The following is a 16,344-nucleotide window of genomic DNA, read 5'->3' as shown; positions in this document are numbered from 1 at the left end:
CTTAATTTAATTATTTTTATCTTTTAGTATTTTTTTTATGTGTGTTTGTTTTAATCTGATTATAAGAATCCTAAAATTTTAATTTCATTACAAAAATAATAAGAGTTTTTTTTAAATAATTAAAAGAATATTTTAGTACTCTAAATATGAACTACAAGAGTTTTTTATTTTTATTTTTAAATCATATTCAAATTTTTTATTTTAACATAATCAAATAATATGAATTAGTCTTAAGATGGTTTTTTTTATGAATTAACCTTCAAAGATTGTTTTGTTTTCTTGAACATCAATTATAAGAATATTTTAGTCTTTTTCAAAATTAATACTAAAAGTTTGTTTTCGTTTGAGTTTTAAAGAGAAAATCTTAGTCATTTAAAATAAACTAAAAGAGTGTTTTAGCCTTATTAAAATTAAATTTAAATTTCTCATTTCTAATATGAGTAAACATATGAAAAATTTTATAATGGTATTTCAGACTTTTTAAAATCAAACTTAAAAATTAAAATATTGTTTTGTTGTTTTAAAAATTAATTATAAAGATATGTTAGTTGTTTCAAAATTTTAAATTTGTAATTTCTAATACAATTAACCAACCTTTATTCTAAATAGGTATTTTAGTATTTTTTAAATTAATGCTAAAAAATTGTTTTAGTATTTTTAAAATCAACTATAGGGTGTTTTAATCTTTTAATATTGAATTAGAATTCATAATTGCTAATAAATCAACTAATATTAATTATTCCTATAAGGATATTCTAGTAATTTTAAAACTATTACATAAAAGATATTTTGGTATTTTAAGATTAGTATTAAGAAAATATTTTAATTTTTCAAATAATTGGATTTTTTAGATTTTAAAAAATAAAAATCAAATTTTAATTTGTAATACAACAAAATAATTATAAAAATAAAAAGAATAAGCTCCTTTGTAATTAGTCCACTTTTAAAGTCAAAATTTGCAAATTTATAAGACCATCTCTAACGGTGAGTGCATTGCTAACTTTTTCTGACACAAATAAGTTCCTATATGTTAGAGTAAAATGGAATTGATCTTTGCACAAGGATCGATGGAACAAAGTCCCTCTGAATAGGGACAGGGAGTAACGAAGCAAGTTATTATTTAAATAAATAATTATATAAAATTTTAATTAATTATATTAAATAATTATATTAAAATAAATAATTATATTAAATAATTAAATAATTATATTTTTATTTAATTAATGATTTATATTAATTATTTAAATATAATTAAATTGTAATTAATTTACTAATAATTATAATAATTTATATTAATTATTTATGTCATAATTAATATTGAATATTGTTTATATTATTATATTAAATTAGCCGTTGTAAAACTAGCCGTTGGAAACTAGCCGTTACTATGTTACTGTTATTATTAATAAATTAATATTTTGTTACTCTATATATATCAGTTAGATACACTTCTATTCTCACACTTTCTACTACTCTTCTTCATCTTCTTCCAAGTTTACGAAATCAAAGCTCTGGTAATATTATTTTTTGTTCGAAAAAATAGATCCAAACCAACTCAACTCTTTCTTCAATTACTTACAAAATTTTTCTCAAATTCCAAATACCCAACCATCTCAAACCTCAAACTCTCAAGTTCTAAATCAAAATTTCACACTACCAAATACATTTCAAAATCCAAATATACAAAATATTTCTAATTTCAATTTTCAAGCTCCTTGTAATAATCAATTTCCTATATTTCAACCGCAAAATCAAAATTCACAAATACCACATTTTCCATTTTATTCCATATTTAACTCCTCCATTGGAAATGTTAGTCCAACTTTCTTGCCGTTTCCAACTCAATTTAGTGCATCAAGAAATAACTCATATGGTGTTGATGGCTCTTCTAACCCATCCTCTCATACTCCTATACAATCTAGTCCAAATTTACAATATTCAGATTTTGCCAACCCTCGTGGATTAGATGCTATCAACCTCAATGATGATGATATTGAAGATCGGAAGCAAGATAGTATTCAACACTGGCAGTGGAAAGAGGATGAGATGTTGATCAGTGCATAGTTAAATGTTTCAACTGACCCTATAGTTGGTACCGATCAAAAGGGAGAAATATTTTGGAGTCGAATTCATAGCTACTGTGTAGAATTTTGCTCCGACATGACAAGGGAGGTAGTTGCATATAAGAAACGATGGTATAAGATCAACAAGACTGTTGCACAATTTGCTGGTTGCTACGATCAAGCTAGTCGAAACATAAGAAGTGGTTCGAACGCTGATGATATAAAGGAGTTTGCCTATAACCTTTATTCCACAAATTATGGTAAAAAATTCACTTTTGAGAGGCATTGGAACATGCTTCGGTTGGAGAAAAAATGGAGAAGTCAACTACCTACATAGAATGGTGGCTCAAAGAGAACCAAGGTTAGTGTAACTGGAGCATACTCATCCTCATCAAACCCAGAAACACCGTTGGCTGACGAACTCGGTGTGGACTCTTCCGTTCGCCCACAAGGATCAAATAAGAGCAAGCGAAAAGGTAAGGGAAAAGCACAAATGTCTGAAGATTTTAGCGAAAAGAAATCATCGGTGGTTAAAAAGTTATCTCTCATGGAAGATATTAAGAATGTTAGAGAAAAGGAACTAATGGATAGAGAAAAAGAAAGAGAAGAGGAGAGGGAACATAGAGCAAAGATTATGGCAATCAAAGAGAAGGAGTTACAAATTCAAGCGGCAATGAAAGAACAAGAATTACAAGCTCATAGGTATATTAAAGAAATGGAGATAAATGCAAAAGAAAGGGAAATGGAAAGGATGGCCAAGGAAAGGGAAAGGAAAATGGATATGCAAATACTTAATGCTGACACGTCTACAATGAGTGAAAAACGACGAGCTCTTCATGAGATTGCATGTGAGAAAATAATCGCCAAGTGGTTTACTTAATGGTTCCTTGTATTCGTAGAGTTATGTAGTATGTTCTTATTTTTATTGCGTATTACTGGTATGTGATGTAGTTTATTTTATTTATTTCTGATGTAATTTTTTAAATTAGTCAATATTATTGTGCCATTATTGTTCATGAAAGTAACCGTTGCAAAAGTAGCCGTTAAGTAGCCGTTGCAAAACTAGCCATTAAGTAGCCGTTGTAAAACTAGCCGTTGAGGAGTAGGTACTTATTGCAGACACACTTATAAATATCAACTATCAATGACTCTGCAACTCCACTTCAACTATTGTTTCTCACCTCGAAAGAGAACTAAAAATTACATTTCTAGATATGGCTAGAAATTTTGATGATATATTTAATGAGGCTTTATATGGCAAAAGAAGACGGCAAGATAACACAATCATAGATAATTGGATCGATGAGTGTTTACTCGAAGATTCAAAAGAAGAAGATATCGATAGAAGCTCTATCCCAACTCCTCGTAGATGGATTAACAGAGATCGAGAAGCAGGACATGATCGCCTTTTCCAAGATTACTTTGCAGATGAACCGGTGTATAATGCTGACATTTTCTGACGGAGATTTCGAATGAGAAGACATGTGTTCCTTCGGATAGTAGACGCTCTCTCAAACGTCTATCCGTATTTCCAACAGAGGGTTGATGCAAATGGAAGAAAAGGCTTGTCACAACTCCAAAAATGTACCGCTGTGATACGGATGTTAGCATATGGCGTAGCAGCTGATGCTGTTGATGATTATGTGTGCATAGGCGAGAGCACTACAATCGAATGCTTGGAAAAATTTGTTGAAGGTGTCATTTCGGTGTTCGAGGATGAATACTTGCGAAAACCAAATCCAAATGATGTACGACGCCTGCTACAAATGGCAGAGGGTCGTGACTTTCCTGGCATGTTGGGTAGCATTGACTGCATGCATTGGCAATGGAAAAATTGTCCAAAGACGTGGAAAGATATGTACATGAGTGGTTATCGTGGGGTTGCAACCATAGTACTTGAGGTTGTAGCATCTTCAGACCTTTGGATATGGCATGCATTCTTTGGAGTTTCTGGTTCAAATAACGATATCAATGTGTTAGATCGTTCTCCAGTGTTCGATGATATTCTAAATGACTGTGCTCCAGAGGTAAATTATACTATTAATGGTAATAATTATACCATGGGATACTATTTAGTAGATGATATTTATCCTGAATGGGCCACATTTGTCAAATCAATCTCAAAGCCACAAGGAGAGAAATGCAAGTTATTTGCACAATACCAAGAAGGGCAAAGAAAAGTTGTGGAGCGAGCATTCGGAGTGTTGCAAGCACGCTTTGCAATTATACGTGGTCTAGCTCGCTTTTGGGAAAAGAAGAAGCTTGCCAACATAATGAGAGCTTGTATTATATTACATAATATGATTGTTGAGGATGAAAGAGACACTTATGCAGAAAATTTTGCTCAAGGCTTAGAGTATGATGATGTCGAAAATGGCTTATCACAACCTCAGCTGGGAGAAGAAGATTTTGCACCATACCATCAATTTCTCCAAAGAAATGCCCAACTTCAAAATAGGCAGCAACATAGACAATTGAAAGAGAACTTGATTGAACACATGTGGCAATTTCACAATGCTTATCGTCAACTATAGAGCTTAATTATGTTTTTCTTTGTATTAAGTAATTTTACAAATTAGTGTAACCTCGAATTATATATTGTGTATTATTGTTATATATGAATTTATTTAATATTAATATCTTTTAATAGTGAGTTATTTTTAAATTTATAAATTTAAATAATATTATTGAAAAAAATCAATTACATTAATTTTAAGTATTTTAATTAATTAATTAAGTGAGACCACAAAATGGACTAAAGTTAGTTCCTTCTAATGGAGAATAGAGAGATGCTTTGAGTTCCTATTTACTGTTTATGACGCAAAAGCTGATGTGGAGTTACTTTTTATAACAAGTGAGCCACAAATAGAAACTGAGATGAGTTTTCTATTGGAGATGGTTTAACTTATTGTACGGATACAATGAAAACCACTAAACTATAATATTATTAACTAGTCTTTTAAGGTCCAGCTTCAAATTTCTCCACAATAGACAATTTCTATTTTCTTATTTTGCTACCGAACATATTATTTTATTTTGCATCTCCAAATTGCTAGAGTGCCATAGCCGCATAGAAATAATATGGGTCAGAGGCTATTACACTAGAGATAACAAATGGATTTTGTCCCCAATGATAAGGTATTTGAGTTTACATACATACATACATGAATTCCGTTAGAAAATTAATGGGGTATTTATACAAATCGTATTGAGAAAAAGGGGTGAGTGAGAAAAGTAGTTTATTTGTTTTCAAAACCGACAGTAATCCTAATATTTGATTTAAATTTTAAATTAAAAATTATTTAAAATTAATTAATTGCTTATAATTTAATTTTAACTTCAAATTAATTTCATATACATTATCTTTTCGTACTTTTTCTACATACATATATTGTAGTTCCGATAAATATCCTATGGTATGCAGCCATTGCATGATATCATTCTTTAGTGGGTGTATAGCAACCAAGAAAGGTTGAGCAAATCAAGACTGGGTTCAGCCATTGGGAGAGAAGAGCGAATTCTTGTAGGGGAATTCGATTTTTCCTGTCTGACTAGCTCTTGTCACACAACTTGTTAGGACTGAACATGAGAAAAAGCTACCGTCAACATTCATCAACTCAATATAAAATTCCATCACTTATTCAATCATAATTTTTTTTATGATAATTGAACATAGCTTACAATTCTTTAGCCAGAATGTCTCATACCGAATATTCTGCACAATATCTAATAAAATGCATACACTAATACCTAATTTTCCAGATGTGTTTAATTCTAAATATTTTTATATTGACTAAAATTATACTTTTAACTTTTAAGTTCTATCAATAAATACAACTGCTAAATATACAGAACAACAGAATTATTATTTTTAAATATGTATCATTATCTTTATGTGTTATTGTTGCATTCGAATAAATAACAATATGCTTACTAAGAATTTGGTGAATTTGTCTTTGTGAAAAAGAAGAAAAAATAAACGAAAGACAAGAGTTATTGAAAAAATTTAGTATATATAGTGCCCGGACTTTTTTTCTCACAATTTGGCAGTCAACGTCTGCGCAATTATAATGGTCAAACACGTTTTTCTATTACATATGTAGCGTATGTGTAATAGCATTGTTAGTGGATTTTAATTTGAAGTCTCTACTTACGCAATAGACTGTTTGCTAAATAGCGACATAGTGTTTAAAATGGTAAAATTAGAGATGAAAGAGATAAAATTAAAGAGATGAAATTAGAGATGTTAGGAGAATTGGTTCAAGTATATGGAATCTAGGATGAAGAAGAAGAGTCATGACTATCTTCAATATAAGAGGTGTGTGTTTGGATTGTGGTTTGTCAAAGTAAAATTTGAATAAAAATGATTTTATAGAATTGATTTTGGGTAGAAGTAAGTTTGTGTCAACATGATTTATGTTTGACAATTTTATATTAAAATTGATTTTGATAAAATAAATATTGTTTGGATAATATTAGTTAAAATCACTTCTAGATAAAAAATTACTAAAAAAAGACATGATATTAAATTATAATGTTATTTTTTTATACATGTTTAATTTTTTTTTATATTTTTTTCTTATATGTATTTTTATCACTCTTAGTACTCTTTTTTAGTACGCTATAATTTTTTTTAATTTTTTTCGGACAAAAATACCCTCACTACTACCAGCACCAACACCAACACCAACACAAGCAGAAGCAGAAAGTAGAAAAAGTCAACACAAAAGAGATGCAAAAGCTCAAGCACAAAACTAAGAAGCAGAAGCAAAAGCAGAAACTCAAGCAGAAGTTCAAGCAAAAGCAGAAAGCAGAGGCAAAGCAAGGAGCAGAAGCCGAAGCAAGAAGAAGAAGTAGATGCAGAAGCCGACGACGAGGAGATGACGAGCAGTAGGCGACGCGCAGTAGCAGTAGCAGTAGGCGACGGACACACAGGAGCCGACGACGTTCGAATCTTCGATGGAGGGGGCGCTGGCTGTGGTGGGTGGGACGGTTGCGAGACTGCGAGCACGGTGAGCCGGCTGAGGTGGCGCTGGTTGAACGGGTCACTCTCACTCTCTCACACTCTCCGTCTCAGACTCTCAACTCTCAGGTAGTTAGGTGATCTCTCATGGCCAAAAGGGAATGGGTTTGGCAAACAGGGAAAGGGGATGGAGGCTCGGACTAGGGTTTCTTACTTTCAGCTCAGTTTAGTTAATCGAAACGGCGTCGTTTCAAGGGAAGAAGAAGAAAAAGAAAAATTTGAACCGATCCAGATTAAATGAAATCTGTCGGTTTACCAGTTTTGGTCAAACCCAACCGGTTCAAACCGGGTCTTTCCAATTTGCCTCTTTATCCGGTCAGCAAACTCACTCGGACCGAATTTGTCACTGTTTCATCGGATTTTTGATCCAACCGGGCGATTTGGTTCGATTCTAATAACATTGGTTTAAAGGCACGCACGTACCTGCCTTTTGTTCTTTCCAATGCTAGTTTTGATTTAATAAGTAGAGTAAAGTATCGTTTTTGTCCCCAATGTTTGGGGTAGATCCTATTTGTGTCCCTAACGTTTAAATCGTCCTATTTGTATCCCTAACGTTTGTAAAAGTGATTCAATGTTATTCTGCCGTCAATTACACATCATGAGCGCTTTGGTTTGAGTTTTAAAAATCTCTTCTTGAAATTAGAATATAAATGTCTGGGATAGAATCGATGATCTACTCCGAAAAATAGCTCATCAGATGTTTGAAACTAATTTCTACAACATTTACATAATTCACTTTTCTAGGAACATAATTGAATCTAAACACAAATAGTGGGTATAATATTAAAATCAAACACATCCAAGTGAGACCTAATTGAGAATGAATACATCCAAGTGATAATAATTGAAAAATATAATCTGATTTATTAGTATAATTGATAGTAAGATAACATTGAATCACTTTTATAAACGTTAAAGATACAAATAGGACGATTTAAACGTTAGGGACACAAATAAGACTTACCCCAAACATTAGGAACAAAAACGATACTTTACTCTAATAAGTATAGTTCATTCTTTTGCATGTATACGAATAATTTTTCAAGAGAAAAAAATAATTGACTGATATCATATAAAGCTATGTAGTCTCAAGGACAAAGCTATGATAGTATTTCAATTACTAATTTCAAAGGTAAAATTAAATATATATAGAGTATTATTTACGAAAGATAAAAATAAAGATAAAATAAGATAAGAAGATAATATAAAGATAATATATATAAGATAAGATAATAAAGACTAAAATTAAAACTGAATTTGTAAACCACGAAATTTCTTTATTATTGTCATTGACTAAAATAAAAGAATAGTTTAATTAATAGAAGGAGCCAAGCAGCAAGTTATCTACGCATATTTTACAGAATTTAAATAATTTCTATTTATTACTTTTGTAGTCAGCACAATTGCAAAAGTCGTATCCTTTTAATAAATTTACTTAGAATAAAAAAAGTAAACAAAATGTTCAGCACCAACTCGAATGATGGTTTTAACTTTTAACAAGTTCGAAAGGACATCAACTAAGATCTTAATGTACAAATTTCAGCTGACTATCCGACATCTATTATAAGAGGCAAAAGAGCAACATTAACATATTCTTCTAGCTTCTAGAATCACCAACAATAAGTAGCACCTTTTGCTTAAGCTTCTCTATTGTCTGTAGGAAAAAAATAGTAATAATAATAATAATATAAAATGTCACTATAAGAAGTTGCATGATAAGTAAAAAGTTTTGATAGGTAGAGTTAGATGATGCATACCAAGCTAGAGTTGTTTGCCCATCTTTTGATTTCACTGGCAGAATTTCTGAGGTGGGAACATTGTGGAGAATCAAAACTCAGATAATAGGTTGAATTTTCAGTAGCTTCAGCAACCAAGATATGATTTCTGTCATCCCTTTCTTTTTTAATAAGATTACAGAAACCAACCTGCATATAAAGAAGATATTGGACTCATCCGATTTCTGAAATAACACATTACAGCCTAGACAGTACATAATAATATATTAATTATTTAATTCAATTGTCTTTTTATCTTTTTTTTGTATAATAATATATTATAACATGTTAATTCAATTGTTTCACTCCTCATTCTCAAAGAAAAGAAACACAAGAAAGGTGCAGAGATGAATATATAAATATAAAATGATAATAAAATAATTGTAATAACTAATAACTATAAATACTATTTTATCAAAATAAAAATAACAGCAAATTCTAAAATTCGCACTTCCAAGCAATATTATCCAACTTCGCTCGACCGGCCGGTTGAACCGTAAACTCGATAACCGTAAAGATAAAGAATTAATAAAGATATTAGTAGTTAAAAATAGTAGTAAACATAAACAAATATATAGATAGATAGATAGATAGATATAAATTTCTTCCATCCATTGAACTTACCGTGGATCCAGCAAGGTTATAATTGATAGGTGGATATGAATCAAAATCAGTTGAGGGAGAGCAAAAGCAAATGGCAAGTAAAGAGTTGGAGTAGTTGTCTGCTCGAAAACCATTCCCGGCGGATGCATCAGTCACAAAAACCCATTGTTTTTTCTGATGATTTGACACATACGTGTTTCCCACATGCACAACATATGCAGCGATATCGAACTCACTGTACAGGGAGTTAGGGCTAATGTCAGATATTTTCTTGCTATTCCAGAAAAATATATATTAAGAAAAAGGAACATACCTCGAAAGTGAGATGCAACTAAAACTTAACAATGAGGCTGATATTCGAGAAATGAAAAATGGCCTGCAAAGGACGACAGTAATAAGCTGGAGTTAGAATCCGAGAACCAGTAGGAATTCTAGTTTTGACTGTAAAGTCTAATGTACGTACTTAAACTGTTGCTTTGTGTTAGAAGATAGAGGCAACCACTTGGTGGAAGATCCTCTAGTCTGCAAGCGAAGGATATCTAAATCAGATCCTGAAATTGGTGTAAGTCCTGAAATTGCATATGATTCTCCCTCAACCAGTTCCTGACACTGCGAGGGTAACAAAATAGCAATTTATTGAAGAATGAAGCTAGCACGACAAAAACATATGAAGCACAAACACTTCGATCGTGTCCGCGTTGGATACATTTCGGATACTATTCTTATTGATATTCGTCCGATAGGTGAGTCTTCTGTGTCCAACTATATCTTAATAAAAAATAAAAAAAATTTTATTCGGATATAAACACACCTAAATACAATCACATGTCAGACCAACCTTATTCTTAATATATATTTTTAAAATGAGTTTAAAAATAACATATATTATTAATTATTAAAATAAAAAATTACTTTATATTTTAATATCAATTAAATATTAAAATATTATTATAATTTATCTAAAAAATATCTTATATATAAAAAATATATGATATTTTATATATATGTCATGTCCCAATGTTCTTTTAAGAGTTATAAGAACTTAAAATTTGTGTGTTCACCTGTGCTGTGTCGTATCCACTATCGTATCGTGCATCATATAAAACGATTATAATATTTTCAATTACTTTAATAGCCTCACCTGCTTCTCTGTAGGATTCCAGATTGTTACTATGCCTTCTATACGCTTGTCTTGGCGACCTTTATAAGTTAATCCAACCACCCGTATGCGCATCAATGGTGTGACATCTCTGTGACTCAGGCCAGCATCTTTCAGAGCTTTATCAGTTGATTTTTCCTGCTCCGACTGTGTGATTGCCTAAAGATGTACGTGGGATCATAAATATCTGTCTGAAATGTCGAATTCCATTGAGTTAGGAATATATAACCTCACATTTAATTTGGCCTTATAAGCAGAGAAACATTTAAGCTGCTCTGGACTCATATCTGCCATTAGGAATTCAGGTTCTTCAGCAGTCTCCAGCATGTTATGAATCCTGGCCCCTTCTGAATCACAGTCATCATAAGTATGCAGACCGCTTCTTTCCTTTTGATACTCTGAGATGATGCTTTCCACAACAGCAGAACGTCTGAGTCACATCACCCAATAGAAATAAATAGGTTGCACAAATAACAGCCACTAAGGCATAGTAAGTAGCTTATCAGCTTTTCTAGACTTTGCTATATGATGCCAAGTAATTTGTTTTATTTGTTGTAAATTAGACAATGTTAGATATTTTATGTGGGAAATAGTATCAGCTAGACAAAATGTATCGTGTGTTTGCACAGAATTGGAACTCTTAGCGCAGTGCTAAGAGCCCAAGATACAAATTGGGGAAAAAATGTCTAGTTACTGTTACAAAATGACAAGACAAACGGAAAATGATCACAACTCAACCTTACAACTGTTCCCTCCTTTCCCAGCAGCAGCTTTAATGACTCAACTACTGCTTAATGGCATCTATAGCCGTTCAATTATATTTCAGATTACCATTTATAAAATCAGTGTAAAATTAACATCTTATTACTAGAATTAGTTAACATCTTTTATCCTATTCTGAACTCATTCTTATATCAGGCACACTTGAGAAGAGGGGTGTGCACCACACTCCTCCTTTTTTGTATCCAATTTTTGCAGTTTAACTTAATCTAGTTCAGTGTTTTATGTTCTACCCCTTGTTCTGCCCGATGATCAATCTCACCTTCCGAGACATGTCACTCTTGCATCAAAGCTATATTGTTCCTAGTCTTACAATTATCCTTATGGCAGGAACACTAAATTGTAGGAGACTATTGACTACCTAATGAAATAAATAAGAAAAGAGATTAAATTTAGAATTTAGAAAACTTGCATAGTGAGACAAAAAGGGAAACAAAAGATTCAAGGAAACAACTAAAATAAGCAGAAAAGGGTTGGGGGGATAACAAAAGACGTCGACAAATAGTTTAAGGATACACCTCTGGTTGTACACCTCCATCGCTTTATTCTCCATCCTCTCTGACCTAACAACAGACTGCCCATTGCTCAACCTAATGACAAAAAAAGTTACTTATTCTTTCCGTGATTGTGTCACTAGAATAATTCTGAAATGCTCTTTACCTATTTCAAGTATATATATCTATATGACGTATTCAATTAAAAGTTACCTTTCCTTGTAAACAATAGGATATATGCGGGTGATTCCTGCCAAAGTTTGAGGGATTAAACCTCCATTGCTTTTTATACATCTGAAAGCCAAAGGTGGACCAGCCGCCTTACCTGTGAATTAGCTCAAGTAAACAAGCTCAGAGAACAAGAGACTATTTTCTCCTGAAATTAAAAAGAATGAATCCAAATGATGAGAAGTGCTTACAAAATCCTAATCGTTCAGCCCAATGAACTCTACATGTTCCATTAATGTTCAACAATAAACTAACTGCTGATGATGAAACCTGAAATTAGAACAGAAATTGACAAGACCATTTGACAAGGAATAACAATATATAATATACAAATGTATATATGTTTGCTTATTGGAAAACCAAGGTACTAGAATTCCACCATATTGGGAGAACCCGGGACTTGAATTCACCAGTTGAAGCATCAATGTGTAATAATATACAGTTATTATATGAATTATTCAATCACAATCGTACCTCAAGCGGCGAAGTTGGCCCATCCCAGCCACATAATCTTGCTCCCCAGATCTGCATAAACATAATGAATGTAAATACTATTACCTATGTTTTAGTCATATATGGTACACAAAAAAACCAACAAACACCATGTTACCCGAAGTTTCTGTCCCACAAACAATCTCCTAGCAGCAAGTTGCCTTGACAATGGAACATCTAAAACGGCATTCACAGAATACCTGCAAGGTAAAATCATTCTAAAAGAAACGGAACCTTATATTTTGCCATTAGAAGCTTACAAGTCACAATTCTTACCATCCATCAGTCAGTTCAACTTTTACTACTTCACTGCTCTGGTCCATAGTTTGTTTCTCAACAAACTTCCCACTTTCTGTAAAGTGATCAGAGTGAATGCTAGAAATGCACAAAATCATCATTGAAGATGGCGGTGCATCCCCTTCAAGGATTCTCTTGATTGTAGATCGGTGTGCATGGTTGACTTCTCTTTCATATCTATGCACCATATGTCAACATTACTTATTAGTTTTATAGAGCCAAAATATGTTATCTGCTTTTCATACAGCAGTTACATACTTACATACCTGTACTTCAGTTCCTCAAGCACATTTGATACTGTCAAAAATTTTACAGGTCTTGCAGTACAGCATCTCTCGTAGCATGCAAGTTTCCATACAATCCACTTGTAATGATTCTTCACCCAACTACATATATGAGCAATTTGAGTGTAAAACTACATCAATCAAGGCAACACAAAAGAACATTGTTTATGGGTCATACATATGGGAAACAATAAAGAGAATTGAAAGTAGCAATCTTTGATAGAATATTAAATTCAAGACGGAGGTGCATTAAAGACAATAACCCAAATTTCCATGTTATTCAGATAAAAACTGAACATATAAGGTGGATTTTAGTTTCTGACATGCTTTAGCTGCCCAATTGATTATTGATCTAACCTTGAATAGACTCAAACAAAGAACCAAGTTACTCCTAATAGTTTCACTAATAAAAGCAAAAGTTCAGGACAGCAGCAACTTACTCATTAGAAGCAAAATGCGTGGAAGCCCCATGCTGAGCCAATAGATGGACAAAATCCTCTGCTCCCATACTATTTTGAGTAGATCCATCATGGAACATGTACTTTTCGGCATTGAATGATATCACCTGCCTAACCTGGTTATGAAAATGATAAAACCAATACAAAAATCATTTTGTAATCTTGTTGCACAAAGAGTTGTTAGTATAAGCATAATGAGGGGTCCTAACTAACAGAAGATAATAATCAGCATTGATATAATGTAGCATTGATCTAATGCAGTACATTCATTACCTTCTGCCTGAATGTAGGCTCTCCAAAGAATTCCTTGACCTGCATCCTTTGATGCCGAAATGGGTATCGGGTAGAAACCCTTCTGTTACATCCAGAAACTTCAGAAGATAACTCAGACAAACCTGAATATCATAAAGCTTAAGATCATTATAATGAGCAACGCAACTAGTAAAAAGAAAAAGGAACATTCGGTGAACTCTAAGCTAAGCTTACCATTAGAGAAAACTCCAACATCCTGGTCATAAGGAACAGAAATTTTGGAAATACGAGGCCGTTTGAAGGGAGAAACAGCTACTCGTGATCCTAGTCTCCTTTTATCACTAGCAGCAGGCTGTCTGCTTGTATTCAGTATGTTATTGTTACAGGAAATAGCAGCTAGTGGCTTTCTTGATGACATTCCAAGTGGATTTACTTTTGAAGATAAGCCATTTGGCAAAGAATGACTGTTAGTTGGTTCTTGCCCACAGTTGCTAATTTTTGTGCTATATTCACTTTCCTTCACAACAGCATCAAATTTCATGATTAAGTTATTTCCAGTACCTTCACGAAGAAACTTGGTGGAATATTCTTTTTTCACAGAAGAACACGAGGGATGCGCAAAACTTTGTGCCGTATAATTTCCCTGTGATGTTATTCGATGGACTGATGGAGTATTGCAATCACTTGTAAGACAAGATGAAGGCGTGTTACCTTGTGCCTCATTTGGAAATGATAAAATTAAGTCACCAGCATCTCCTCCACTAATGAAATCTCCCAGGTCTGGATTACCAAGAAGGCTCCTTGCACGTTGTAGCGCACCAGAAGATACAGATACAGATCTTCCCCCTGCAGTGTGGAATTTGATTGGAGCTTCTTTAACCAGAGGAGTATAGCAATCTGGTTGAACTACTTTTAATTTAAAATCATTCTTCGATGCATGACTACTATCAACTGAAGGGCTTTGAGACAATGCACGATCCATTGTCTTAGAACTGTTAACAACTTCATGTTTCTGTAAATGAGATGAGTGTTGCATCTCACGTGCTTCATCAATGACATCTGATTTTCTAGTATAGTCGGGGCTTTGGAAGTTACCACCAACAGTGTGTTGTTCCAATCCCAGTAATGACTTTGCTCTATCCATACCACTAGAAGATATATTAACTCCTTTTCCGGAACCTGTTGTGAACAGAGAATTTGAGAAGCTGCAACTATCATCTGTTTCATTCTCCTCCCCTGCAGTTTATTAATCCAGTTCACAAGAAATCATTCAAAAGAAAATAAAAGCACTTCATTCAATTCAAACTACATATTGATGAGAAAATTGCATTGAATGCAAGTACTCTTTTATAACTATTCTCTTTCTCAGCATTCCTATAATTTGGTGATTGAATTGACTGGATGAAATAGGAAATTTTGTTATTTCCTTTTCTTCTTTTTCTTTTTCAGTTACATAGAGAGGCACATACACCTGAGATAGACGAGCTAACGTAAACCTTCAACACCAACGCCAACACTATCATCACCATCCAAGTCTTAAAATGCAACGACTAGTGTGAATCGAGCTACACAATAAAAATGAAATTGGACATTCATTGCCCCTCAAGACACAGAAAACAAACGAAACGATGACTCCATTATTTGCAGAATGAGATTCATTTTATCTCGCCAGATTAAGTTATTTTTATTAAAAAAATTCAATCATAATTCTAACTGAGAAATCATCGTAGAAAATACCTAAGTAACTAATACGTACACTATCCCCCAGAGTGAGGGACTGAGGGTTATTGAATAACTAATTTCTAATTTCGCTATCTTATAATACCAGGAATAATTAAATTAAAAGCAGGGAAGCGAACAGAAGGAAATACCTTGTGGAACGACGCCGTTAGCATCAGCATCGTTGCCGAGGAGAGATAAAGCTTTTGCGATGGAAGATTGACCTACTCGAACGGGCTTTCCCATAGCAGTGCGAAACATCGCAGCCTCTTCACTGCGATTTGAGCAGCCTGGAACAGATTACCGCACATTAGCAATATCACAATATTCACTATCTTTTACTTTATGTAATTATTTATTTGCTGAAGGCAATGAGCGAAGTGTTTTGAAGAAGCTTAGAACTTATGTACCTTGGAGAGGAAAATCGGGGATTGAAGGTGAAGCATTGGAAGAATCATTTCTGGCATCGGAGAATCGCTGCGGTGTCGACATTGATGGGGCTTTGTTTTTGAAATTTGATTTCCAAGCTAAAAAGAAATGAGGGATTAATTACGGCAACTTGTAAACATGGCGGGAAAGGAGGGAAATAAAAATTGTAGCGCGCTGCATCCTCTGACCTCTAGAATTAAATATTTTCAACTTTCTCACGCCAAAGCATATGCATTCTATTCTGAAAACCGGTTCGAACCGTAACCCGGTCGGTTTTTTTAATTAAGC

The 16,344-nt window shown here is 33.1% G+C and overlaps 1 protein-coding gene across 2 annotated transcripts; it reads right to left on the bottom strand.

The window, feature by feature from the left end:
* Positions 1-8,489: 8,489 nt before the first annotated feature.
* Positions 8,490-16,199, bottom strand: LOC112740860 (protein BREAST CANCER SUSCEPTIBILITY 2 homolog B). 2 transcript variants are annotated; one of them, XM_025789540.3, is made up of 19 exons: positions 16,038-16,199; positions 15,780-15,917; positions 14,143-15,144; positions 13,930-14,051; positions 13,639-13,772; positions 13,181-13,300; positions 12,894-13,091; positions 12,736-12,817; positions 12,600-12,650; positions 12,317-12,395; positions 12,111-12,222; positions 11,922-11,993; positions 10,858-11,053; positions 10,606-10,782; positions 9,928-9,986; positions 9,778-9,840; positions 9,486-9,699; positions 8,844-9,011; positions 8,490-8,740 (listed from the first exon to the last, which is right to left on the bottom strand). In XM_025789540.3, exons 1-19 carry the CDS (start codon positions 16,117-16,119, stop codon positions 8,684-8,686), a joined length of 3,126 nt encoding a protein of 1,041 aa, XP_025645325.1. In that variant the 5' UTR covers positions 16,120-16,199; the 3' UTR covers positions 8,490-8,683. The 2 variants fall into 2 exon arrangements, with proteins under 2 accessions (XP_025645325.1, XP_025645323.1); XM_025789538.3 differs by having other exon boundaries at positions 9,928-10,073; positions 16,038-16,197.
* Positions 16,200-16,344: the final 145 nt, after the last annotated feature.

This window comes from Arachis hypogaea, chromosome 14 (genome assembly GCF_003086295.3).
Source record: "Arachis hypogaea cultivar Tifrunner chromosome 14, arahy.Tifrunner.gnm2.J5K5, whole genome shotgun sequence".
Lineage (NCBI taxonomy): Eukaryota > Viridiplantae > Streptophyta > Magnoliopsida > Fabales > Fabaceae > Arachis > Arachis hypogaea.
Note: the sequence above shows the minus strand (reverse complement) of the source record. Positions and strands in the feature narration are given on the sequence as shown.

Excerpts from the sequence above, each read along its gene's own strand:
- LOC112740860 (XM_025789538.3), bottom strand. The coding sequence starts at position 16,119 with ATGTCGACACCGCAGCGATTCTCCGATGCCAGAAATGATTCTTCCAAT. Across the intron at positions 12,223-12,316 it reads GGCTGAACGATTAGGATTTT|GTAAGGCGGCTGGTCCACCT; the intron begins GTAAGCACTTCT and ends GCTAATTCACAG. Across the intron at positions 11,994-12,110 it reads CCTATTGTTTACAAGGAAAG|GTTGAGCAATGGGCAGTCTG; the intron begins GTAACTTTTAAT and ends TTTTGTCATTAG.